The 27,492-nt window shown below is 40.0% G+C and overlaps 1 protein-coding gene across 1 annotated transcript; it reads right to left on the bottom strand.

Moving 5' to 3' along the window:
* On the bottom strand, nucleotides 1-27,492 carry SART3 (spliceosome associated factor 3, U4/U6 recycling protein). The gene is made up of 19 exons (XM_072147804.1): nucleotides 27,054-27,492; nucleotides 25,491-25,617; nucleotides 23,097-23,201; nucleotides 20,378-20,562; nucleotides 20,151-20,256; nucleotides 19,305-19,429; nucleotides 18,293-18,448; nucleotides 18,021-18,159; nucleotides 15,386-15,493; nucleotides 13,180-13,257; nucleotides 6,761-6,819; nucleotides 5,880-5,989; nucleotides 4,395-4,507; nucleotides 4,221-4,297; nucleotides 3,960-4,128; nucleotides 2,864-3,309; nucleotides 2,185-2,337; nucleotides 939-1,123; nucleotides 1-640 (listed from the first exon to the last, which is right to left on the bottom strand). Exons 1-19 carry the CDS (start codon nucleotides 27,237-27,239, stop codon nucleotides 460-462), a joined length of 2,808 nt encoding a protein of 935 aa, XP_072003905.1. The 5' UTR covers nucleotides 27,240-27,492; the 3' UTR covers nucleotides 1-459.

Below are 27,492 nucleotides of genomic sequence, written 5' to 3'. Positions count from 1 at the left end.
TGTGTGCAGCAAATGTTTTAATCCAGTTTTAACCAACATAAAGAACTGTAAATTCCACAGGGAAAACAAAGCACAAAATAAGGGTAATACATATAAAAATACCCATATCTGGGTGTGTTTCACTATGACTTTTGCAATGGAGTGTGATCTATAGACATTCTGCAACCACAGGTGTAAAAACATACTCCAACAGAGCGTTATTAGCTACCCCCACTTTGCCTTGCCTGCCTCAATATGAGGGAAATAAGGAAGCCTAAAGTCTGCACTATTAAAACATAAAATATAATCCATATAGGACCTGGAAAAACATACAAACTGTAAAAGAAACTTTCTGTATAGCCCGACTGGGCACAATCTGCAGTCCTAATGTTTAGTGGAGCCGTAAGCAGCTGCGGCGATGGATAAGGTCACAAAGGGCAGTCATTTTTTCACATTTTCCCATTGCATTGGTCCTGCTTATTATTTCTGGAGTAACATCCTAGCAAAGTCAGCATTGGACATTTTCCTGGGCTCCCCCTCAGCACCCGATGAAGCCCCTGGCGGCTGCGGGGTACCATTCTCTGTTTTCGTGGTGCTTGGTGTATTCTGGCGATGCAGGGATCGGGGTAAGAGGGCCACTTGAGTTCTTCCTTTACCCCTTCTGTTAACAAAAAAAAAATCAATAAACTTCAGATAATAAACCATTTTTTTTTACCCCAAATGTATTTTGGCACATTGTAGGAAAAGATTTCTTAGACTCTGTATTTTAAAAGTAAAATTAGCTGGAAAACCTCGAAATTTAACTACCTCTAATATTAAATTAATTCTTCCAATATACCGCTTATGCAGGTAAAGCAGTCAATCACAGAAATTCTTCTATCAAGGTAATAATCTAGACTGAAGGCAAAGGACCCCAGTCCCTCTTACCAGAGGTCTTTACTGTTTAATGCTATACTTACGCTCCATAGGTTTGTCGAGGAACCATAGATGTGGCAGACCGTGCGGCTTCTTGACTGTCTTGCTGCCTTCTCGGAGGATTACTAATTGCCACCTTAATAGTGTGGTCCTTCAACTTGGTGCCATCCAATTTCATCACTGCTTGAGAAGCCTGGGTCTCATTCTCATATTCAACATATGCAAGTCCCTAAAGAGGGGGCAAGAATGTGAGATTTTTAAAACTGGAAAACAATTCTAAACAAACAGCACTTCCTATGAAATCACTCACTTTTTAACACAATGCAGATAAGTCAATAGTAAACATGAATATTATATACATTTTGTGATACATCTTAAAGGGGTCTGCCCATGAAAGAAAGTCCTCAAATTTTAATCCCCTAGTCATGTTTACACAATATAGATAATTTTTCGACACCCTTACTTTTTCTTCAGTTTTATTGCCGTTTTAGCTCCTGTAACTCAATGATGGTCAAGTGTAAAATTCCAGAGTGTGAGTGGGGACTCTCTAAGAAGACACTTGATTGACATGATTCCTCTGTGATATGAGATGCTGTGTCCCAACAATGTGCTTAGGTTATCAGGGTACAGGGTTTATATACACTTTTATTTAGTTTCTGAACATCCTACTAGTATCTGATACATAGAAAAAGAGAGATGAGACAGACCAGAGTCATGAGTTGGATACAAGACACAATAACACACTGAACTCTGCTGCCTCACCTAATCATTAAAACCGAGTCAGCACTGCTATGTCACCCCAATCCCCTGGGATCCAGAGCTTATCTTGTTTGTACAGCAGCTGCTGCTGTGTCCTCTCCACGCTGCTAGAAGTGGAGAGGACATTTCTAGACTGACCATTATCAAAATAAATAGAGAGGGAAGAAACAGAAAAGGCTACTGGAGCCAAATTGTGTGTTCCTATTTAACCCCAAGTGCTTTATAATATCCTAATTCTAAGTGAGAGTGTTACAGAGAATATCCTGCTCTACTTTCTGTGTACAGTCTGCACAGTCTATCTACATTTAAAGAGGGGAGAGAAAAATTGCTAATAGGCTGGAAAAATGGCCTGTAGAATTTAGAAGAATCTTTGAAAACATAGCCATCATCTCTTACAATATGGAGGTAGATGAGGGGCTAAGAAGACCCAGTTGATTCCCCTTTATCTTCTAAAACGATTGATTTGGATAAATGTGAGCAATTTATATGGGAATTAATATATTATCAAGTCACAGCATGGTTATGACCTACCTTTGGTTTCCCGGAACGATTGGTTACCAGACGGATCTCCTTAATGGTACCGTGCTCTTTAAAGATTTCTTCCAGCTCCTCTTTGGTGCAGGAAAATGGTAACCCAGAAACGAAGAGCTTATGTTTCTCCAGCGAGGAGCTGTACTTAAATACCTTTATTAAAAGAAAAAAACAAAAAACAAACAAAACTATTAAAAAAAAAGGACTGGCTGTGAAAAAGAAAATATATGTGTTCAGTTTTTCTTTTCTATGAGGCAGGAATGTTTTTAAAAAAACAAACAAAAAAAACAAACACCCTACTCGTTGTATGTAATCCCCAACTACTCCCCAACCACGGCTGTCTCCGATTCAAAGATTGACTGCAGCCATCACATGAATAGACTGATCACAGCCAGCTTCTGGAGAACGATAGAGATGACTTGGAGATTAAATAGGAGTGCATTAGTTTTTATTATACAACATTTAAATGTCATTATTCTTTCCCTTTAAGTTGTATCAAATAATAAAAATGTCTAGTGCTATAGTTCTTGGGGTTTTTCTAATTGTTTTATCTTCAGTGTCTCCCAGTCTAAAAGGAAACAACTGGGTGTCTGGACACCTATGACACATCTGACAAATAAATGCAGAATACTGCATACACAGTGTAAATGTAGCCTAATAGGTTTTATCACACACTAACCTTAAAATCTGGGTTTTTGTTCTTGTCCACACAAGGAGAAACAAACATGGGTCTCCCATTCACCTCATGCCGGTCCATTTTCAGCGCATCCAGAGCACCTTTCTCCTCTGTAAATTCAACATAACAGTATCCACGGAAGGTCCCCTTGTTGGTGTACACCACTCTGACTTGGGAGATCTCCCCACAACCAGAGAAAACTCCTCTAAGTTGTTTCTCAGGGTCAGACAAATTGTAAGGCAAGTTGCTCACAAAAACGGTTATTCTGTCCTTGTTAGGATTATGCAGGATCCTGGGTTGTTCCTTTGGGGGAAGTGGTTTTTGTTTGTTTTCAGAATGGCCGGTGGTGGGAGCTCCCCTACCAAAAAGCCCTGTTTCAGTCTCCATCTCCTCTGCCTCCTTATCTTCAGACTGGTCCTGTCCCTTGTGCCTCTTACTGGGCTGTTCAGCTGCAAGTCACAGATAGAAACATTAGCTCATTCTCTTATGCCCTATTCAATATCTATGGTAAATTATCGCACAACTCCTTTTCAATTGTTTACAATTTCTATTGCGTAAAATCAACTGTTAAAATTATGCTAATGAGGTGTAGGGGCTACCCTAGCACCTCTGACCAGGCTTTGAAGACTGTTACACTCACCCCCACTACCCTCCGGATTTATGCTCCCCTTTCTCACAGTCAGCAGCGCTGTATAATGGAGAAGCTGTTGGGTGTTATGGTGACATCATCACAGGTCCTTTTCCAAGCAGGTTATAGCAGAAGTATTTCTGTATAAAAATAAATCTGCGGCGACTGCAGCAAGACCTTGAATAATGTCATTCAAGGTCCTGCAGGACAATACTGTGTCTTTTTTTCCCTACAGCGGGCAGCAACTGGAGGCTCTAAATGCAGCCCACAGGTTGGGCACCCCTGGTCTAGTCCTATCCCCGTTGTTAATTGTTTTGGACAATAAAGTTAACTGTTAATGAATATTTAATAATAATAAAAAAACATTTGAAACAAAAATGCAGACCTCAGATGCATTGACAATGCAGACCACCAATGAAACAATGTTGCTAACCCCTCTTCCCTAAGGTAATGTGAATGAGAAAACCTCACCTGCTTCTTCACCCCACTCTTCATCGTCTTCATCCTCATCCTCGGCTTTGCGCTTATCCCCAGGCTTGGCTTTTTTTGGTTTCTTAGCTTTCTTCTCGGCTCTAGATTTTTTTCTTTGCTCTGCCTTTTCTTCTTCCTGCCTAGTCTGGATAGCTTGCTTCTCAGCAGCCTGTAAACACAAGCATAGCAATGGCAAATTTATCAAGGAGATCAATACTCTATTACTGTTTATTTTCCAAAAATATGACATATTCCTGGTACCTTTGCACGCTGTTCATTAACTCTTGATAGTCTTGTTTCAGTTTTGAGAACTGCTGCATCCCAGTCTTCCAAACTCCCTAATATAAAAAAAGATAATGGCAATCTTATTGAAGTTTTCGTATCAGTGAAAAACCTCATCTAGACTTTTCCTTTTCTATGTCACCAGCTCCTCACCTTCTATTCTTTCCAGGGTGAGTAATACATCACACACATGCTCAGGATAATCCACTGTGCACTGCACAGCACGATGTAGAGCCTTCCTGCAGTGCTGAATATCACCATGGGCTCTGGAAGAAGATAACAAAGGGTAACACAATTAACAAAGCCCAAAGGATGAAGGATCATATCTGGATATGTTATTTAACCCAACTCTGCATATTAGGTTCATGTTGGAGTCCATAAAGGGAACCCGTTCAACAGAAACTCGCCTAATAAACTATTACCAGTATTTTGTCTGGCAGCTTAAAACCTTTCAGATCATGTTCCTTTCATAGCTCAGCATGGCTCCGTCACCCAGAAAATCAACTTTGAAGTGAAATGCAAAATTTGTAGTATAAAGTCAAGGAGGCGGAGAGTTTAACACGGAAGTCAAGCTCTCCCCGCCTCTGAACACCTCCTTCCGTGACTTACATCATGCGCCAAACTTGAGGAGATCTGGTTAGCGATATCTCTGATGCAGACCCATAAATTACAGTGAAGGGGCATTCTGAGGCAGGGAAACTTGACAGTGTTAAATTCTCCTCCTCCGCGAATTTACAAAACAAATTTACACACTTTAAAGTTGATTTTCTGGATGATGCCACCTCCCTGGGCCATAAAAGAAATATGATCTGGAAAGTGTTCAGTAGAATGACAACATACTGCTAGTCACTTATTAGGTATATTTCTGCTGACAGGTTTCCCCTTTAAAGGAAATCTACCAGTTCAAAAAAAGTAAAAAAAAAAAAAAAAAACCTACACATACTCAACTACATTCCTCTTCATCCCGAACCCTGCGCTTGTCTTTGCTAAACTTGACATGCCAGGATCACCTGAAAAAAAAGTAGTAGTAAAAAGGCTGGAGTGTGAGGATGAGATGTCCGGCGCTCTGGACTGCTAATTATGCACGCCTCCTACGTGACTTCACCTCACCAACATGGGAGAGGGAGGCATCTGTCAAGCTGGAGGGAGCAGGGTGCATGGACGTGAAAAATTAACAGCCCAAAGCGCCAGACATCACGCCCTCACTCTCCTGCCTGCTTTCAATAACATCTTTTTCAGGAAATTCTGGCATGTCAAAGACCGGCACCGAGATTGGGATGAAGAGGAGTGTAGGTTTTTTTACTTTTTTGAACGGGTAGATTTCCTTTAAGATGTTTAAAAAAATAACTCAGGAGACCCTCATAGTATCTAAAGAACATAAACCTAGAGAACAGATGGGATAATGGATATGGGTTGCACAATGCATCAGATTGTAAATTACACGACAACTCAAGGCCTGTGCGTCAAATCTGGCCAGCCATTTCAATCTACTTGGCCCATAGCATTGGAGCTCCTATTCCAGACCCTGCAATCGCCCCAGCACATATAACAGACATGCTGTCCTTGCATATCAGCTATGCTTTCCCCATGCTCCAAATGTTACAGCCAACAGTGAGCTGTGAAGATATTTGTTCTTACCTTTCTAAGTTGTAATACTCCAGCCACATGTTGGCGAACTTAGAATTGCCTTTGGTCATGATGCTATCCCAGAGCTCTCTAGCTTTCTGCATGTTGTGGCAGTGTCGTGCCTGAAGGGTCAAACAAAAGAAACTTTTTTTATTATTATTTTACATTGTACAATAAATTCTCACTTTTTTGAAATTAGGCCTCTTTCACACATGTGCGACCTCTGAACCACTGTATCAAATGAGTATTGTTAAGCATGCCTTTTGTTTTCACACATCCGTAGCATGTTTTACTTTTGCAAGTCACCAAATGCCTAATCCCAGTCTATAAGGACGCATCAAATACTCATTAAAAAGGACATCTCCCACCAGGATCAAGGATCCACTCTTCTTTTAGCTTCTTATGCCCTTGTTTTTACAAATGCCATTTATAAATGAGCCTGAGGGGCTCCTGGCTCATTTGCATCATTTTAAAAGCCTTTTTTTTTTTTTAAACCATGGCATAAGAAGCTAAAAGAAAAGCAGGTTATTGCCATTGAAAACACAGACCACTCATCAGTCTTTTTACACAGTAAAAAACGGAGCAAACGCACACGTGAAAATTTGTCACACTAAACAAAACTGCATGAAATCTGCTGGGAAATCTTATCAAACTCTGCATGCAATGCCTGTGTGAAAGAGGCCTCAAAGACATAGTACAGTTTGCCAATAAACAGAACAAAGAAAATGTGAACAACTTTTGGATTTGTAAAAGGCCAAAATGAAAACCAAAGATTCCTGTGAGAAAAGTACTGTATGCAAGAACTCTCCCTCTCTATATCTAGAGGTGTTGTACTTATAAGTCCCTATATCCAAAGCTTTAAAAAAAATTTAAAAAAAAGCACAACATGTTACCTCAATCCTGGCCCAGTTCTGCATTATGCTACAAGAAGGATCTCCACTTTCACTAAACCCTGGGACGAAAACAGAAAAATGTATTAAAATAGGCAATTATCACACAAAAAAAACAAAAACGTCAGGATTTCACTCAGGTTTCGATAATAAAACATGTGGATTTTGTTTAATGGCCTATCCTCAGGATAGTCTATCCAAAGTAGGGTTGCACAATGTAGTGAACTTTCTGTACTAAAGTCAAATTGGCTCGATACTGAGCATACGATCACTGCTCCACCAATCGGAGACAAAGTACACAGTGCATGGTGTATGAGCATGCCAAGCAGAGGAGACATGGGAAGGGTGGTGCAGTGGCTCCTGAGCCAACTATAAATACATAGGTTAGATTCATTATAAATTATTGGTGCCTTCAGTACCACAAGCTATTTAATGTTTCCCCGATCAGATCTTTTCCGCACTGGTCCTTGCTCTGGACCTTAATGAAAAAGTCTAGAAGAAGTGTGTCAGGGGTCCCATGTTAAACAAGGTATTTAGACCCCTTTAGATTTTTCATGAAACAAAAAAGATATTTTTGCTCATTTAATATACAAAAAGAATCTTCAGCCCAGTCCGAGGTCCAGAGCACTCTCAAAGAAGTTTTAATCCTGGATCTCTCTGTACTTGGCCGCATTCATTATTCCTTTAAATGCAACCAGTCACCAGTCATCCTGTCCCTGCAGCTGAAAAACAACCCCCATAGCATGATGCTGCCACCACCATGTATCACTGTTGGGATTGTATTTGGCAGGTGACTGGCAGTACCTGTTTTTTTTCCATGCATGATGCTTAGAATTAATCGCAAAAAGTTCAATCTTCATCTCATCAGACCAGAGAATCTTATTTCTCATAGTCTCGGAGTCCTTCATGTGTTTGCAGGTTTTTAATATGTCTTGCACAGAGGAGAGGCTTCTGTTGTCACACTCTGCCATAAAGCCCTGATCAGTGGAGGGCTGCAGTGATAGTTGATTTTGTAGAACTTTCTCCCATCTCCCTACTGCATCTCTGGGGCATCTTGGCATTTTTCTTTGCCTCTCTCACGAAGGCTCTTCGCCCATGATTGCTTAATTTGGCTGGAAGGCCAGGTCGAGGAAGAGTTCTGGTCGTCCCAAACTTCTTCCATTTAAGGATTTTGGAGTGTACTGTGCTTTCAAGAGCCTTGAGTGCTGCAGAAGTTTATTTCTAACCTTGCCACAATTCTGTCTCTGAGCTACTTGGGCAGTTCCTTAGACCTCATAATTCTCATGTATCTTATATAGACAGGTGTGTGCCTTTCCTAATCAAGTCGAATCAGTTTAATTAAACACAGCTGGACTCCAATGAAGGAGTAGAACTATCTCAAGGAGGATAAGAAGGAAATTGACTGAAGTCGAGTTAAAAATGAGTGTCACAGCAAAAGGGTCTGAATACTTATGACCAGGGGATATTTCAGTTTTTCTTGTTTAATAAAGTAGCAAAAAAAAAAAAAATCTATATCTCTGTTTTTGCTGTCAAGATGGGGTGCAGAGTCTACATTTATGACCAAAAAAAACAACTTCTTTGATCTTACCAATTGGCTGCAATGAAACAGAGTGAAAAATTTAAAGGAAACCTACCACTTGAAGTGGCAGGTTTCACAAGAAAATACCGAGCACTAGCTCAGTGTGAGCTGGTGCCGGAGCTTATTTTTGTTAGTGTTTTAAACCGCGGTATAAAACACTTTTAAACTTTATAGCCGGCGCAGGGAGGTACGCGCTCGGTGCTTACCATGCGCGCGACCGTGCACTCGGCTACATAAGAAGTGAAGGAGCCTACCTCCCTGCGCCGGCTTTAAAGTTTAAAACACTAACAAAAATAAGCTCTGGCACCAGCTCACCCTGAGCTGGTGCTCGGTATTCCCATCTGAAACCTGCCACTTCAAGTGGTAGGTTTCCTTTAAAGGGCTCTGAATAATGCCTGTACCCAGTGTAAGTGTTGCTACTATATCAGTATGCCCCAGTTATCATGATGGATCACTGTGATGTGAGACAAACTGACAGAACTAGTATTTCAAAGTGCAGGTTGCCCATCCCCTGGCACACAGCCCCACAAACACCTACATAAAACAAAGCACAATCGGTTGTTTAATAATAAATAAAAACTTTCCTAAATCCCTACATCCCTTCATGCTCTAAATTAAAGGAGGTGAATACCATGGATTTGGGACACTGCTGTTTTGCACAGAATGACACAATTCCTCCTACAGAGGTAATTTCAGAGAGAGGTCAAATGTCGCTAAGCTAGCCATCACAGCACAAATCAATCTACTGGGGTTAGAGGGACAAATAGATACAGAGTCAGACACAGCAAGCTGTATGTTAAAGGAAACCTACCATTTGATGCATTATGAAGCAAACATACCTTGAGAATGGTGTAACTACACTGATGCAGGATCATATCTCGGTTAATCCCTGTGCCGAGTGGTTTTGCAGATAAAACAGATATAACATTGTGATAATGAAGCTGTCACTTCTATGGCTTCAGTGCTTCTCATAGCATGTGAGTTTTTCTATGCAGGAGAAAATGCAATCCCTCTTCTCCCTGCCAGACAGAGTAATCAATTGCTGCACCATCCCCCAGCTGCTGTGAGTGATCCAGCTTAGGTTGATTAGTCACGTCTTGACTAACCTCCATTTGTAATTACAAGCTCAGTGTTGATCAAGGCAGCCATGCGGATTCAGCTTTCCCAAGGTCCTGAATGTTATAAATTGTTTTTTTCAGCAAAACCACTCAGCTCAAGGATTAACCAAGATATGATCCTGCATCAGTGTAGCTACAGCATTCTCAAGGTATGTTTGCTTCATAATGCAGGAGATCAAATGGCAGGTTTCCTTTGAGGTTTCTTATTTAACAGTCACTTACAAGCAAAGAAGCAATCAGACTTTCAGAAATTTCTGTATTTATCATGGATGCCATCACATTGGGCATTTACAAAGCATTTAGAAACGCAATGCAAACGCCCAGGGCTAGCTTGATCGCATATGCGTTTCCATCGAAACTTGTTGCACCCTAAAAATGTTGAATTCAGATAATGCTTCTTTTTCTTTTCTTGAAAATATTTTAATCGGTATTGAGTATTGTGATACTACTCCAGATATTGTATCCCAGTAAAAATTCTGGTGTTGTGCAACCCTAATTCCAAGAGGAAAACAGATTTCATACAAGTCTAAACTAACATACGCTGAGGAGTTTTATCAATGACACACATTATACCATTGCAGAGACAGACTAGACAGACAGTCTTCTGTAGCACCAGATATATCACTGTGTCTGATGCTGGATGATAAATCTGAAAACATATCTTATTAAAGATTATAATCTAAAAAACCATTACAACACAAAATACATCGTTCCCGAAGGTCCATCTAATTCATCACTGCATCACAAAACATTTCATAATCGCATATTTTCATAAGGCAACTTAATATGTGCAAATTGCTATGGTTTCACAAAAAAGTGCTAGTGTCAGTGAAAAGTCAATTTAATGTATGCCAATTTGCCATATACAGGCAGTCCCCGGGTTACATACAAGATAGGGTCCGGAGGTTTGTTCTTAAGTTGAATTTGTATGTAAGTCGAAACTGTATATTTTATAATTGTAGATCCAGACAAAATAAATTTTGTCCCCAGTGACAATTGGAGTTTAAACATTTTTTTGCTGTAATGGGACCAAGGATTATCAATAAATCTTCATTACAGACACCTTACAGCTGATTATTGCAATCTGGGACTATAATAAAGCATTCAGAGACTTCACCAGAGGTCAGAGGGGTCTGTCTGTAACTATGGGTTGTCTGTAAGTCGGGTGTCCTTAAGTAGGGGACCGCCTGTATTCCTATAAAGTGCCAATGCATAAATATTGCCAATAATCCAACTCAAAAGGTACAACAAAATTCCTAGTGGTTTCATAGCAGCTATATTTTCTAAGTCAGCTTACCCATGGTGTATAGTGTATAGCGTAGACGAGATACCCCGACGCGAGTTTCGCATGTCACTGCTGGTACAGGTACAGCCCCCTGTACAGTCCCCTGTACAGTCGAGGTATCTCATCTACGCTCTCCAAACAACTATACACCATGGGTAAGCTGACTTAGAAAATATAGCTACTATGAAACCACTAGGAATTTTAGTCATTACCTTCTTGTACCTTTGAGCTACATTATTGACAATATTTATGCATTGGCACTTTATAGGAATATACAGGCAGTCCCCGGGTTACATACAAGATAGGGTCTGTAGGTTTGTTCTTAAGTTGAATTTGTATGCAAGTCGGAACTGTATATTTTATCATTATAATCCCAGCCAGAACTTTTTTGGTCTCTGTGACAATTGGATTTTAAAAATGTTGGATTGTCATAAGAACCAGGATTAACAATAAAGCTTCATTACAGACACCTGTGATAACTGTTATAGCTGTTTATTGTGGCCCAAGACTAAAGTACAATAAATTACCAATATCCAGTGGTCCATTTGTACCAAGGGTCGTATGTAAGTCGGGTGTTCTTAAGTAGGGGACCGCCTGTATGGCAATTTGGTATACATTGTGAAACCATAGCAATTTGCACATATTAAGTCGCTTTATGAAAATATGCGATTATGAAATGTTTCGTGATGCAGTGATGAATTAGATGGACCTTTGGGAACGATTTATCTTGTGTTATATTCCAATGTTGTAATGGTTTTTTAGATTATAATCTTTACTAAAATGAATTATATTTTTAACCATGTTGTGATGTATTGTGTATGGACCGGTTTTCACTCCGATATTTCTGGTACAGTATTGAATTGCTGATGGAGTAGGTTCAAATAAGAAGGATTTGTTTAATACAAAATGTTTTTTTTCTGCTTTGTGCTGACTATTTGGTTTGATGATAAATCTGAAGTAGTTTAACCCCTTCCCGCCGAGGCCCTTTTCCGTTTTTTGCGTTTTCATTTTTCACTTCCCACCTTCAAAAATCTATAACATTTTTATTTATTCCATGCAGTGTACTGGAAAACAGGAAAAAAAATCCAAATGCAGCGAAATTGCTGAAAAAATGCATTTGCGCCATTTTCTTGTGGGGTTGAATTTTATGGATTTCCCTGTACGCCCCAATTGACATGTCTACTTCATTCGGTTGGTCCGATCATGGGGATAGCAAATTTGTATGGGTTTTATAATGATGTTTTCACTGCTACCATTTTTAGGACTGTACGACCTTTTGATCACTTTTTATGTTTTTCAAAATGGCAAAAAAGTGCCATTTTTCGACTTTGAGCGCTATTTTCTGTTACGGGGGTTAAGCAGGGTTTTGATAGATTGGGTATTTTCAGACACTCCGATACTTAATGTGTTAATGATTTTTACTGTTAATTTATATTTCTATCAGTTCTAGGGAAGGGAGGGGGGGATATGAATTTGTAGGTTTTTTTAATATATATATATTTTTAACTTTTTTATTTTTATTATTTTTCAGACTCCCTAGGGCAGTGATGGCAAACCTTTAAAACACCGAGTGCCCAAACTACAACCAAAAACCACATATTTTTTGCAAAGTGCCAATGCGACAATTTAAGCAGTAACTTATTACTCTCTACTCTTTCACAGGATTAAATTGTATAGGCACCTGAGGACACCAATACAGTAAAAAGAAGGAGAAGAAGTTTGGATTATTATTGTAGCTTCCTTTTAGAGTCCTGGGCTGCCTGGGACTGCAAGAGGCCTTGAGTCCTATCTGGCAAAGTCTGCCCTGGGGTGATGGCAACGGTGCCCATATAGAGGGCTCCGAGTGCCACCTCTGGCACCCGTGCCATAGGTTCGCCACCACTGCCCTAGGGTAACCATAGGGCTGTCTGATCGATCCTACCATATACTGCCTATGGGGATATTCCTTCTCATTGATTACAATGTGCTAATTGCACACTGTAATCAATGGGTTCAAACGGGACAACCTGGGTCTTCGGAAGACCTGAGGCTGTCATCGCGACCGTTCGGCGCCTCCGATGACGTCATGAGTAGTTACCGCCCATGCACCTCCATTTTTTTTAAAGCCGCCGATGGACAGGATAGGACGGCACAAGTTGGGAAGGGGTTAAGATTGTTCAGTCGTACTTTGTACAATCTATAAGTTGGTCTAGTTTAATGTGGCAAATTTTTGGTGTGGGGCCACTCGCCTTTTCACAAGTTGGAAAAGTGTTTTTAAATGGTCTAGAACTTTTGCATGACATTTCAAGTTGTTTTTTAAAGCAAATGATTTCAGAATTCTGGCGCAGACATCTTTATTAAAGCATTGCAATTGTTGTACAGTTTTCTACTAGGCTATTAATTGTTTTTATTCAACGGGAAAGTTAAGAACCTAGCACTGTACAGTATCACAATTACTTACTTTCCTCCACTTCCTGCTTCAGGTAATCTAGTGCACGGACAAATGCAGTTCTGAGCTCTTCAAGTTCTTTACTGGAATCTGAAATGTTAAGGGATCACATAAAAAGTGTATATACAAAAATATACAAAACCAAAGTATGTGCAATGTTGGACCTTTTAAAACCTTTAAGATGTATACAGTATAAACCCATCTCAAAGCCAATACAAAAACAGAAAACAATGTACTATATGTATCTAAATAACACATTTAACATGCATGTAAGAAACTCAAGCAATTCAAAAACCTTCCACAGTAGTCTGTGAGCCCTCTTCATACATCCTTAACGACACTTTGCCTTTAATGACCTGACGTAATAGTATGTCTCCCGATGGCTTATAGATTTATTCACCCTTTTATACAGCTATAAGCTGTGCTCCTGTAGTTTGGTTAAAAATTTACTTTAATCTGTATGCAAATGTGGTGAGGGGTTCTGGGGGCCCTTCTGATCTCTGGGGCCTAGCTCTTTCCCCCCTCTTTGCTTGTACTGCACTCAGTTGTGGATGCTTGTGGATGGTTGTAGAATTACCGCAGGGTAAATGCCGCAGCCATCCCGAAACGTGCAGCTACCACATTTTAGATCATATAATTCATGATCTATTAACCCATCAAGAACTCTTCCGTTTCTATTTTTTTTCCATTTTATTTTTTTACTTTCGAGTTTTCAAATACCATAAACTTTAAAAATTTTCCAGGAAAAGAGTTGTACACAGGCATGTTTTCTGTGGGAGAAAATTGTACTTCCTAGTGACACCATTTAATAGTTTGTGCTGGAACAAAATATAGCTATAGCTAAATTCTGAGACTTAACTTATCCCTTTGGTGTAGTGACCAGAGAAAGGTGTCTTTTGACAATTGTTTTATGAAACATCCGGCATGTGGGAAGTGGGGATACCTCATATATTCATTCTAGGGAAAGGGGAGATTTGAATTTTTTCAATGCGCCTAGGGTGTTTGAACAGGGAGAGAGTACAGGCCTTGACTACTATCAATATACCATTAAACGCACCATGACATACATTTACACTGTAGCATGGTTAAAGATTAATTATCGGAGCACTGCATAAAATAGATTTTTCTATAATTATATATCATGAATATGAAGTGTTTGTTCAACCTTTATTCTCCCCAAGGGTTGCATGTACAGAAGTTTTCTTTAAAGGCGTAACAACGGTATGGGCCCATATCTGCCGGATGGCAGATTCGGCACAAGAGAAGCCATAAAGAATCAATTTTGTGTGTATTGATTCAGCGACAGACAGGCACCGTCCTTGCTCTCTGCTTGCCTGTTATTACTATACAGCACGGTCCTGATGATGACATGTTGTAGCATCATACAGTGCGCGCAGGCAGGCAGAGCGCAGGGGGATGCAGGGGAGTGCCAGACAAGGGGAGCAATAAGTTTATTGTTTTTAATGGCTCATGGACAGTCTATCATTAGTAAGTAAAGAAGGGGATCTATGACAAGGTAAAGGGTAACATACATTTGGCAAATATTAATAAATGGGAACAAATTAATAAGAGGATGTTATTGCTGTTTATTAAGATTTTTAACCATGTTACATTATACTATAAGTGACTGTGGTGTTTTTAGGTGCACAGCTCTGCAATGTGCTACACGGAGCTGAAGACATCTTGTTCTGAATTCTGTAGCGATAAGTCACGGACAGAGAAGTTATCAAAGTTCTGTAGTAGATGGACAAGAATTGCTATTCTTGAAGATGACGCCCAGGACATACAAGAGTTAGAAGGTCGAGCTATGACTGATTTATACAATAAGTGATGCCTATATCTGCCTTATTCAAGACCTGGTGTGCCGTAATTTTTTTGGCACTAAATAGTAATGTGCAGTAGAGTATAAATTGTGTATAGATTATATATATGGTGTTATGTTTATATATGCATGTTATGCATATGTAGTGTATATGTGCTTATGTCTGTGGAGTGTATGTATGATATATGTGTATTTAGAAGTATTAAGTGCCGGATGTGGCCGCAAGGGTTTAGGTATTTAAGGGGTCCCAATTCTAAGTTCACACCAGGGCCCCCCCGGGGGTCTTGTTACGCCACTGGCACTCTTCCATCATGTATTTATGAATAACATGAAACACAGAAATATCTGGATGAAGGGGCAAAACACAAATGTGATCTTTACACAGATTATCTATACCTTTTGTAAAGTCCACTCTTCGTCGGAGATAGTCCAAATATGACTGCCAAATCTCTACATAGTCTGTTGCTTGTATGAATCCTGCATTCAGCGCCTTGTCGAAAGTTTCTAAATATAAAACAAATATTAAGATATTAAAATATTATAACAATATTAGAAATGCACTGACAATTAGTTATCAAGTTTCTATTACCTGGTACACTCACACTATACAAAATTATAATTTGAAATATATATAAGATCAGGTGCCACAATTGTCTTAAAGGGTCATTTTCAACTAATGTTATGACAGCGTAACACTAAGGTCGATGTAGGTGTGACTTCCAAAGCCCTACCAAATGGAAGAAAACACAACACTGATTTAATACTACTGCCCCCTCATTCTCAATATATCACAATCATGTACAGGCGGTCCTCTACTTAAAGGACACCTGTCATCAGGTCTCTGCCACTAGTCCTGTCACCTCTACCTGTTGGAGCAGCTCACAAGGATCCCATCCCAGCCTTTATCTAGTCATTTCATACATTATTCATTGTAAAATAATCTATTCTTTATCATGTAAATGAGGCTGGTCACATGGTCAGAGGCAGTGATGTCACCCCTGTTACCCCTCCCCTCTCCTCCCCCTGCTCATGTCTGTGTGTAATGTATAGTAAAGCATTGCTAGTGTGAGTGCTGCATCTGCTGACATGCTGCATCCTCCTAATATACAGTTGAGAGACACAGACATCAGCTACACATGAATCTGACATGTTCTGCTGTAACATGGCTGCCTGGAGCTGCTGTATCTCTCCTATACACACACAGGCTGCAGGGGGCGTGGCCACCAGCACCAGGAAGCACATCATTATACAGCCTCCCATCATTATACAGGCTGTCAGTCATGCACTGGGGGTGTGGCTGTGCCTCCCACTCATGAATAACGTGGACAGCTTGAATATGCTAATGCTTTATTGGACATTTCACAGGTCATTTGCATACAGCTTTAGGACCTCATTGCTTAGGTTTACAGGCATGTAGAGGGACAATGAAGGGATAGAGGCAATGCTCTCTAATGGCAGTTTGTGAAAAAATATATTTAGTTTAGGGGGGTTATTTTGCCTGACGGGTTCTGTTTAAGAGCTTACATCCAATTGTCACAGAGACCAAAAAAAAAAATCTGGCTGGGGTTAAATTTATAAAATATACAGTTCCAACTTACATACAGATTCAACTTAAGAAAAACCTACAGAACCTAACTTGTACGTTACCCAGGGCCTGTACAACATAGAAAACTTTTAAACAGATATGCAAACCACTACTGATAGGAAATCCTTACCATACTGTACTATAGTTTCAAAGATTATACAGCATTAAATAAGTCCAACATATTGCGAATAATAACCTGAGGTGGTGGTGAACCGAGTTTTTACAGGTAGGTAATGCGCTACAAACATGATGTATGACAACACTGAAAAGCATGTATTATTTGTGTCTTGCAAACACAATTATTAAAAACATTAGCCTTGATGAAGAGTTAGGATATGAAATTTGCCCGGTATGACACCAGCTGTAGAAAATATAACATGTATTATAATGGATAAGGTTACAGAAGCCCACCACACCTGCATTGAAAATATGCCTTTCTGCTTTCTATGAGCATTTGCATTACAATATAATTGTGTGTTATAACTTACCTTGAACCCTGACAGAATCCTTTGTGTAGTAGTCCTAGGGGTTGGGCTTTGGTTTGGATGCATTTAAAAAAATAACAAGTGAGTTGTCTGTGCTGCAGACTGCTCAGCTCTCGGTCCCCACATTTGTGCTACAGCAACACCCTCCTGCTCCTTCACAGAGCTCACAGCCTGGTGAGCTGACATCTGTGGGGGAGGGAGGAGCTGTACAAGAGCACAAAGATGGAGGCAGCCTGCAGTACAGACAAATCACATGTTTTTTGAAATGCATCCAAACCATAGCCCAGCCCCTGGGACTACACAGAGGATTCTGTCAGGGTGCAAGGTAAGTTATAATACACAATTATATTGTAATGCAATTACACAGAGAAAGTAGAAAGGCATATTTGCAATGCAGGGGTGATGCAGGCACATATCTTCTTTAATCCCTGTGCTGAGTGGTTTTGCTGAAAAAGCAATTGTAACATTCAGGATAATGAGGCTCTGTCGCTCCTTTGCCTGGCTCAGCGCTTTTCTGCTTACATTAGTTATGCACTGCTCGAGAGAATTATTTAATCACTGTGTTGTGCCTGACAGGCAGAAGTAATCAATTGCTGCTCCATTCCTCTGCTGCTGTGTATGAGTGATCCAGCTCAGATTGATTAGTCCTCTCTGGACAGTTCAGGAACCTCCAGTTGTAATGTGCTTATGTATAGCAGCCAGCAGCTCCCAGCTTTCCTAGGGTCCTGAATTGTTTTTACAGCAAAACTGCTCAACTCAAGGTTTAAACAAGATATGTTTCTGCATCATTGTAGCTACAGCATTTTGAAGCTATGTTTGGTTCATAATGCATGAAATCAAATGGTAGATTTCCTTTAACAAAAAACAGATTATGGATAGTTTTATCTTTGAAATAGAACGGATTAAATTACACAAAACCACTTCAATAAAATGATTTCTTCCATACACCAATCGGACTTACCAGTTATGGTGCTGTGATCAACACCATGTCGCTCCAAGGCCAGGATATAACTTTTCCACAATCCTACTGTCCATGGGCAATTTCTGACAGCCCGATCATGTGCACCAAGTACAAGTTCCTTCATTTTTAGCTGCCTGTCCTGGGCGAAGACAGGAATTAAAACAGTGTTATTCCATAGTTTTGTTTTATAACTTCCTCTATGAAACAGGGGACTCATGAAATTATCAAATCATCCACAAACAGGTAGCACTGCCTCGCATACAGATACTCACAAGATACTGTGTATATCTAGCCCATAGATCAGGTACCAAGCAGTTGTCAGCCAAAGCACGCTCAAAAATAAGTTGGATTCGTGCTGGGTCTCCTTCCTTTACTTCAAAGTTAATGTAGGCCTGGTATTCTGCAAGCTTTGGTGTTTCAGCAGCCAGCTAATGGAGAACAAGATGCAGAGCGTTATATAACACACAAAACATATACTGAAATGTCTAATAGTGCCAGACCAAGCCTGATTTTTTTTAAAGTCTTCCCTGTGACATTATAAGAGGCTATAAATTTGTAATTATTTAACATATACCAGGGTATGGATGATATCTTTTGTGTTTGAAAATGAAGAATTTTTAGAAATTTTTACCAAATTTCCATTTTTTTTCATAATAATAAGTTCTACATTTTCTGCTTTTAAGGCAGGTAGTCATAGCACCCAAAAAAACTTCATAACTAACATTTCCCAAATGTCTGCTTTATATTGGCATGGCTTTTTATGCAAACTCTCTTTTTTCTAGGCAGTTAGGAGGTTCAGAATTTTAGGTGCATTTTTTCCCATTTTTATAAAAATCGCCAAAACCTGTATTTAGAGTCACCTGCTCAGCTTCAAGCGACTTTAGAGGCCTAAATAACAATAAAACCCTGTAAATGATGTCATTTTAGAAACAACACCCCTCAAAGTATGAAAAATTTGCTTTAAGAAGTTTTGATAACAAAATGGAAGTGTAATTTACAGGCTGTAAACATTTTTAAACAATATATTAATTATGGCCAAAAATTAAACAGTCAATGTATTAAATGATAAAAAACCTCCAAAGTTTGATACCCCATATGTGGTGGTGACTGCTGTATGGGCACATGGCCAGGCATTGAAGGGAAGGAGCGCCAAATTGTGCAGGTTATAAAACGTTAATTTTTTTTTTTGTAATTTGGACATATGGGGGATTATTTTTGTGGGATGAGATCCTCTTTTCAGGTACATCATTTAGGAGGATTCAATTGTTAACACCCATCACTCACCAGTGCCTCCTCATAAGGCTGGTACTTTTCCACCAATTGAGTTGCTTTCTTGTAGCTCTGATTAATAGTCTCTGGAATGGGATCTTCTGACCACTCTTCATACTCTGCATAGGTCGATGCCATATCTATCAAGCAGAAAATAAACCTAAATCAATTCCTAATAAATATGTGAGAAGATAAAAACTATAATCCCAGATTATAAGCATTGGAATATGACTTGTAGCAGTACATGCAACCCGTGTCAATAGAACATGTTTATTAGGTAATTCTCACAGATGCATGTAAAAAATGCCCTGCACCAGTAAGACAAATTGCTGAAGCAGGTTCTTTTGCCTAAATTTGCAACAACCCTGGGAGATTCACTGCTGATAACGGAACAGTAGGGGTAAGATACAGTTCTATAAAATATTGTTTTAGTTAAAAATTACTTAAAGGAAACCTACCATTTCAAATGGTAGGTTTAAGCTGTAAACACCGAGCACCAGCTCAGGGTGAGCTGGTGTCGGTGCTTAGTTTCGTTAGTGTTAAAACCGCGGTATCGCGGTTTTAACACTTTTTAAAGTTTATAGCATAAACTGCTTCGGTGCTGCGTGCGCCTACATAGGAAATCCCGCAGGCGTTGCGCGCGCACGGTCGCGCGCAGCGCCGAAGCGGCTTCTGCTATAAAGTTTAAAAAGTGTTAAAACCGCGATACCGCGGTTTTAACACTAACGAAACTAAGCACCGGCACCAGCTCACCCTGAGCTGGTGCTCGGTGTTTACAGCTTAAACCTACCATTTGAAATGGTAGGTTTCCTTTAAGATATCTGTAAAGCACTGCAGAATATGGTTATTAAAGTAACTTACCTAAAATGGGTACGCTTAGCTGGCGTTTGAAAAGAGTGTGAATCCTATCAAGTTGAGTATTCAGCATTTGCTGTTGTTCAGCTGAAGGAATGCTACCAGGCAAAGGCTGAAACATAATAATGTAATTCACAATTACCATTTCTATATATTGCCTACACCAATACATCCCAACACCTTTAGTAAATGTTTGAACACCAAATCTAGATATTATATAATGAATAAATTACCTGTATGGTTCCCAAAATTGCATTCTCAAATTCCCTGTAGGCATCCCATATGGTCGATCCTTTGGTCATGTGAATTCCAACAGCTGTTAATGCTCTTTCGAAGATTGAGCGAACTTTAGCAATGCCACCATCCTCCCCCATTCCTCCAATTGAGTATTGTGCATACTCCAACCAAATTTCTGGACCTTAATTAAAAACAAAAAACAAAACTTTCAGTCAATGCAAGATATTTTTCTGCTTAAAGTAGACCTGTCATGGCAAGTTGGGACACTAAACCACCCACAGGTCTATGAATAGATTATTATTACTATCTTTTCTTTACTGTGATAACAACTGTTTCTCACTCACTGTCATGGCCATGAACTCTTATACTTACTTCATTCTGGAGATTCCGGTACCTGCACAGTCATTCGGTGAAAACAAATTAGTAAAACAGGTGTAATGACCCATAGGGCATTACTAAATTGTTATACATTGATATGTTATGTAATTGATATGATAAATGTAAAGTTATTTGTCCCTGTTTATTCTAATTGCTTGCTGTACTGAGAACTGGAGGAACCAGGTCTGGTTATGAGCCAACTTTTGTTGTGGCATTTTAACATATTCTTTTGCCGTTTTAATAATTATTTTAGTCTAGGAAGTGGTTACAACCATCCTTAAAGGGGTTGGCAACTGTTACATAAGTTGCCAATGTGCCTTTACTGCCTTAATAATAATCTCTGAATGTTCATCAAGCAGTTCTGCTACTTACATTAGTGCTGACTGCAGAGTATCCCTGATTTTTGTTTACATGTGTGAGCTCTGATGAATAGGATGGGCTGCAGCAGCTGAAGTATGACCATTCTGCCCCCCCTCCCTGTGTTTGTCAATAAGGACAGAGAGTGAAAAGAGAGACACAGTTGGAGACACCATAAGAATGGCTTAGAGCAGTGTGAAAGAGAGGAAGCTGTGTATATATGTATTGATATGTTATATCATTGATTTGCTAAATGCAATGTTATTTGTCCTTTCGGTGTATTGCTGACCCTTAGTGGGTATTTATTATCACTGCAGGCTGTTCGGAGAGCTGGAGGAACTGGGTACCACATTCTGATTGGCTAGCTACCCAGATGTTTCCCAAATGTGGGAGGAGATACATCCAGGTTACATAGTAGTGAAGCTGTCAGAGAGAGAAGGGGGGCGTGTGAGGAGCAGTTGGGAAGAGAAGAAAAGCTGTGAGTCAGTAGAGTAGTATTTAAATTGTCAGAGTGGCATAGATTGCATGAGACCACTGCAAGGGAAGACCCCACCTCCTTTCTGTGAGTTGTTATTGGGTCCAGTGGCTTCACTGCCAATGTCCAATGAAGGCCACGAACAGCAGAGATCCCATGTAGACTCCTCTCTAGGCAAGTATAGGCTAGCTACAGATGTAAGGGTTTCTATACTGACCTGAAGTTGGTTTAGTTCTCTTTAACCTTGATGAAAATGATACACAGTGGGGCTTGTGTAAGATTGTATTTCTACTGCTTCTTTTCAAAGCTGTCAGCACATCTTAGTCTTAGATACATAAGAGCATGTCTCTTTTGTGTATGTTGTGTGGGGATTTTTTTTTTCTTTAATTTTTTTTGTCTTTGCTATTTTAAAACATATATGGAAGTAAGGGTCAGTTGTACTTTGATATGCGCCTAAAATATCTCTAATTTTCTCAAAAAACGATTGAAGAATGCTCCAATCAAAGAAAACACCTGTCTTGCAAAGATACACTGGGGAGACTGCAATAGACACAGGCGAACTTCTTGAAGGGAACCTGTTTTCACAAATACAGCTAGTGGTATACAAGTTCCCATAGAGCCCTATTAACTAACCGACTTCTTTTAGCTAAAAACTATTCCCTTTAAGACCCCATAAAATCAACTTATAATCTACTCCTTCCCATATCTGTTCACAACATGTCATGTGAGCATCTAAGATCCTTCACCCAGTTCCATTTGCAATGTCTACCCCATGTATGTATCACATGAAATCACAGCATGCCTCCATGGAGGATAGGGAGAAGTAGAGGTCCACTGAGTCATGCTGGGATGTCCTAGCAATAAAACAAACCTGTCAATCAGAAACAAGGTGGCAGGGCGATGTAAGTAAAATGTAATATGCAGCACTCACATCAGATGAGTTGCATATGTGTACAAACTGATTTTTTTTATTATTTTTGACATTGCAAGATTAAACACAAGGTTTCAGATGTAATGTACCACTAACACCTACTCTTTGTTTGTTTTTTGTTTAATAAACGCAAAACTTAGTCAAAATTTTACCTGCCCCGTTCATCTCTAGTACAGAGTTCGGCAATCTTCATCAGCTCTATATAGATGAACGGGGCAGCCTGGCCATGCACAACCGGCTGCTCCGCTCATCTCGGGGAGCAACAAGGGGTCTGACGGAGGTACATCGGACCCCCAGTTCTGCTGATCTGTGGGGATCTCATCACTGATGAGGGCCTAACTTGCTTGGTGGGAAGACCCCTTTAAGCTATAAACTGGTTGCCTCCTAAAGTGGTTAAAACCCTGGTGTAGGCAAAAAAAATGTGCAAATACAACCTCACACCCCAAAAAAAAGCACAAAAAAAAAAAAAACACTTGCAAAAAGAAAAAAAGCAAGTCAAAATAAATATACATGTTCCCCAGTGTGAGATAGAGTATATGCAGGTGTAAGCGAATTCACAAAAACTGGATCTTACAGATATAATCTTTAACAGCCTTCTCAAACAGTTCATAAACAGTCGCACGACTTGAATCCTCTTCAGCAATTTTCATCTCATCCTTCAACCAGTCCAACCAGATCTCTGCAAGAGAAAGAATATACAAATACAGAACATTAAACTTGCTATGCATTACACACATATGCAATAGTCCATAGGTATGCCCGGACATGTTTTCAGTACTGAATATTTGGGAAGTCAAACCACACAGATGAGCTGATAAAAGGTTACAGTATTTTTCGGACTATAAGGCGCACCTTCAATAGATGCCTGCTAAAATGTCTAGGTTCATATATAAGGTGCACTGAACTATAAGGCGCACCTGATTATAAGGATGAATGACCAGCAGGTGGCAGACCAAGGCAGCTCAAGGCAGCTGTTGTCTGTAAGTATGGTTCATATATAAGGTGCAGTGGACTATAAGGCGCACCTTTGATTTCTGAGAAAATCAAAAGATTTTTTGTGCGCCTTATAGTCCGAAAAATACGGTATCTTTTTTTTTTTTTTTTATAACATACGATTATATATATTATCAAGAGAAAGTTTTAAACATACACTGATTTATGTAACCTGTCAAGCACATCTAGCCCACCAAACCACCACATTTTCTTTAGTGAGTTGTTCTGAATGAGGATATGGAAATGATTCAGCGGCTACTGCGAATTATAAAATGAACCCCCCAGTCTGCAGGGTAATCCTGTGAATTGAGTCAGCCGGGTGTCCCTGAGCAAAGCCGAGTTAGGCTGCAACTCCCCCTTCCTCCTCTATCCTCTGGTAAACACATGGGGGGTACACACACCCCATACTAAGCTGCAGCACAGAAGGGGTATGAATGATATGTGCAAGGGACATGTCTACAAGAAGACAGAGGAGAAGGGGAGTTGCAGCCTGACTCCGATGTACTCTGGAACACCCGGCTGACTCAATTCAATTAATTACACTGCAGAGTGGGGGGGATCATTTTATAATTCACAGGAGCCGCCGACTCATTACTATATCATCCTGAAGAGCAACTTACTACAGACAAGGAAGTCAGACCTTTGGTGTGGATAGCTAGATGTGTCTAATAAAAAGATGGAGAGATATGACACATTTCACATGTACAAATCCTTTGCTTTACGTTGTATTTAAATAAAGATAGTTATATTTTGAGATTTGCAGCCAACTACCACTTAATGAAAGCATGAAATCTATCTATATAATATTAGGGAGTTGGGACCAAGAATCTAGGTTCCTGTAGCACAGTAATTTTGGACTGAGCTTTTCATGTCTTGCATTCATGAATCTAATTTCCAAGTTTCAGCTTCTTCTACATTCACATTCTTCTACAATCTGGTGTAGACTGACAGATACATCTCTTGCAGTGTGTCCACAGGGGCCTAAACTCTAGTGGCCCTTTGGAAATAAAGTGTCATATTTTTTGTGTAGTGTGTAAACTTTGTAGCTATTTTGTCAAATAGTGGTCCTGGCTTCCTATTAATAGTTACCCTCACCTCCCTGGGTCTCTTTCTGTAGCTGTTATATGAGCACCCCTTTATCACAAAAAAAAGCATCTGCTCTAAAGATTTCACTTCACAGTCAATTTATGGTATACAAAATGATATCCTCCTATCAAAGTTGTTGTTTCTGTTACAGAAAAAGGTCTGGCAGCCATATGTACAGCAAGAATATGCAACAGACCCAAGTCCATCCCCCATCTGCGCCTTTCCCAAAGGTCTCCCACTCCTACAGTGGTTCCAGAAACACGTAAGGAAACAGTTTCTTATTTCCTAAATGTACAAAGGAAGTCTAAGACTGTGGCTATTGGCTATGTATGATGAGTCTTGTATTATAGACTAGTCACTAGGGAGTGCCATTACTGTGAATACGTGAAGTATCACAACCTGTTTAAGCCAAATTTATATTATTGCATCAATCAATAGTGCAGGTGATAATTGTAAAATTTATTTATATACTTTATTAAAGAAAAGTGTTTCCACGTCCATTTTTTAACTACTTTAGCAGTGTTCATAAATCAGTTTGGCCTCCCATAACCAGAATACTGATAGATAGGGAGAAGCTCATAAAGTGTCTAATGACTTCTTCCAGTATCATGTGAAATATTATATTGAAATTATGTAAAAAGTTAACTTTCAGTCTTCCGTCCTTATTTGTCTTTTGTAAACCCAGTTGAGAAGGCTTTCAAATACACTGCAGAGGAATAAAGGAGTGAAAATAAAGGGGCAGAGAAGCTTTTTCCTTAATAAAGTATATTTCAAAGTTTAATATTATGATCTGCACAATTCACTTTTGAAATAAATAAAAAATCATTTAAAATATTGTGTTAAATTTTAGAATGCTGATAACCAAAGTACTTTCACTTTGTTCAGATACCTTCAGTTAGTGGGAAAAGTTCGCTCATCTTTTGACGGGCACGTCTTAGTCTATCCAGTTCACCCTCCTGCCGCAAGAGTTTTATCAGGTCCACATGGCAGTTGTAATCAAAAGCATTTATAGAGAGCTAAATAGAAAAAAAGAAAAACATATGTCACACTTAAGGTTGAAAAATTTAACATTAATTATTTTACCAACATTACCCTTCTTCCTGGTTACATATTGAAGTTTATTATCTCCTGATCTTAAAGGACATCTACCATAAGGATTATGGATTATAAACCAAGTACACTTACGTGGTGGCATGCGCCCCCTTTGTCAGGATCCGCTATTCTTTAAAAGAAATCTACCACTGCTAGAGACCACCCGGTAGGCTATTTAATACTGATGCCGGCACATACTTTAGTTAGGCTCGGCGAACTTTAGTTTCGCTAAAAAAACTATTAACTTACATATGTAAGTAGCCCTCCGGTGCTACCCCTACGTCATCTTCGGAAGGGCGATGGCTTCTGATGTTTAAATATTCCCGCCTCCTTCATTGTAACCGTCCTTCTTCAGGTGCCGAGAGCCGTGACATCACCAATCATGCGAGCAGTGGTAGGTTTCCTTTAAGCCTTTGTTTTTACAAAAAAAGGCTTCAAAATGAGCCTGAGGGGCTCCACGCTCCATAGAAGTTAATGGAGCCTTGAGCCCCTCAGGCTCATTAGCATAGTTTTTAAAGCATTTTTTCTTAAAAATCGAGGGCTTAAGAAGTTAAAATAAGAGCAGCTCCTGATAAAGGGGGCACACACCGCCTTCTAAGTGTATTTGATTTATAATCCATGATCCTGATGGTAGATTTCCTTTAATCGTTGACTGTAAATTATATTTATATATTATGATTTAAGGCTTTACTTCATATTTTGCAAAGCCAGGTCATTGTGCGGTGACACACTGTGCTCACAGCACCATGATCGGGTACCACAGACCTCCATAGGGGCCATGATCTAGCCACAAATTATGCAGCCAGGTCACGACCCCCATTATGGTCCTATACACGAAGGCTAAAACCCACCCTGCTTCCTAACACTTTCCCTCAGTACCAACATAGTTTTCTTTTGAGGACAAATGCCTTCCTTCTAAAATCAACTTTTAAAATTATGCTAATAAGGCTCCTCTGAGCCCCTGGAAGCTCTGCCTTTACAGGCTGCTACACTCTCTCCCTCTTCCTGCCCTAATCTCACTGCAGCAGAGAAAATTTCAACTCAGTGGGAGGAGGTAGGTCTCCTTATACACAGGAACAGCCTGTTCAGATACAGCACCCTTAAAAGTGTTAAGCGGTGCAGCCCTATACTGCGAGGGCTGGTGGTGGTCCCAGATCCCCAAGTCATTTGCACTGCCCAGTACTACACCCCTGGATTTATACATAACGTGTCTTTACACGTTGCAGCCTATTTCTGTGACAGTAACACTACTAAGTGGAAGTGCTAGCCCTACGTCATGTAATCCACAGTGCCCTCCCTGCCATCTCCTCATCCTCCCAGTAAGCAGGGCAGCCCGGCACATGGGGCCACTTGTTATCACCTGCTCTTCCAGCCTCTGGATTTCTGCTTCATTTTCTTTCTCGTCCTCTTCGTCTGAAGACGACTGTGCCGACCCCTCGGGGGAGCCATCCCCGCGCTCCTCTTCCTCTGACTCCATTTCTTCCTCTTCCTCCTCTCCTAGTTCTGGGGTTTCTCTTTCCATCTCTCCGTGCTCAGCAGCCGCCATCGTGCTCTTTGCTGCGAATTCACAACGTTGTTGGGCGTGCAGGTGTTCTCGGCAACGCCTGTCTATAGCATTGCAACTGCAACCAGTACCAAACACACATTCACAAAAACACCTCCTATTTACATTCTAGAACTCTACACGGAGACTATCTATATACTTTATCTATTATATTTTAATAATATGCCCAAAGAGACGGGTTATTTTTCCTGCGGGCATTGAGAACAGCCTTGTCTCCAGGGAGACGGAGGACCTG

This window comes from Engystomops pustulosus, chromosome 1, assembly GCF_040894005.1.
Source record: "Engystomops pustulosus chromosome 1, aEngPut4.maternal, whole genome shotgun sequence".
NCBI classification, from domain to species: domain Eukaryota; kingdom Metazoa; phylum Chordata; class Amphibia; order Anura; family Leptodactylidae; genus Engystomops; species Engystomops pustulosus.
Note: the sequence above shows the minus strand (reverse complement) of the source record. Positions and strands in the feature narration are given on the sequence as shown.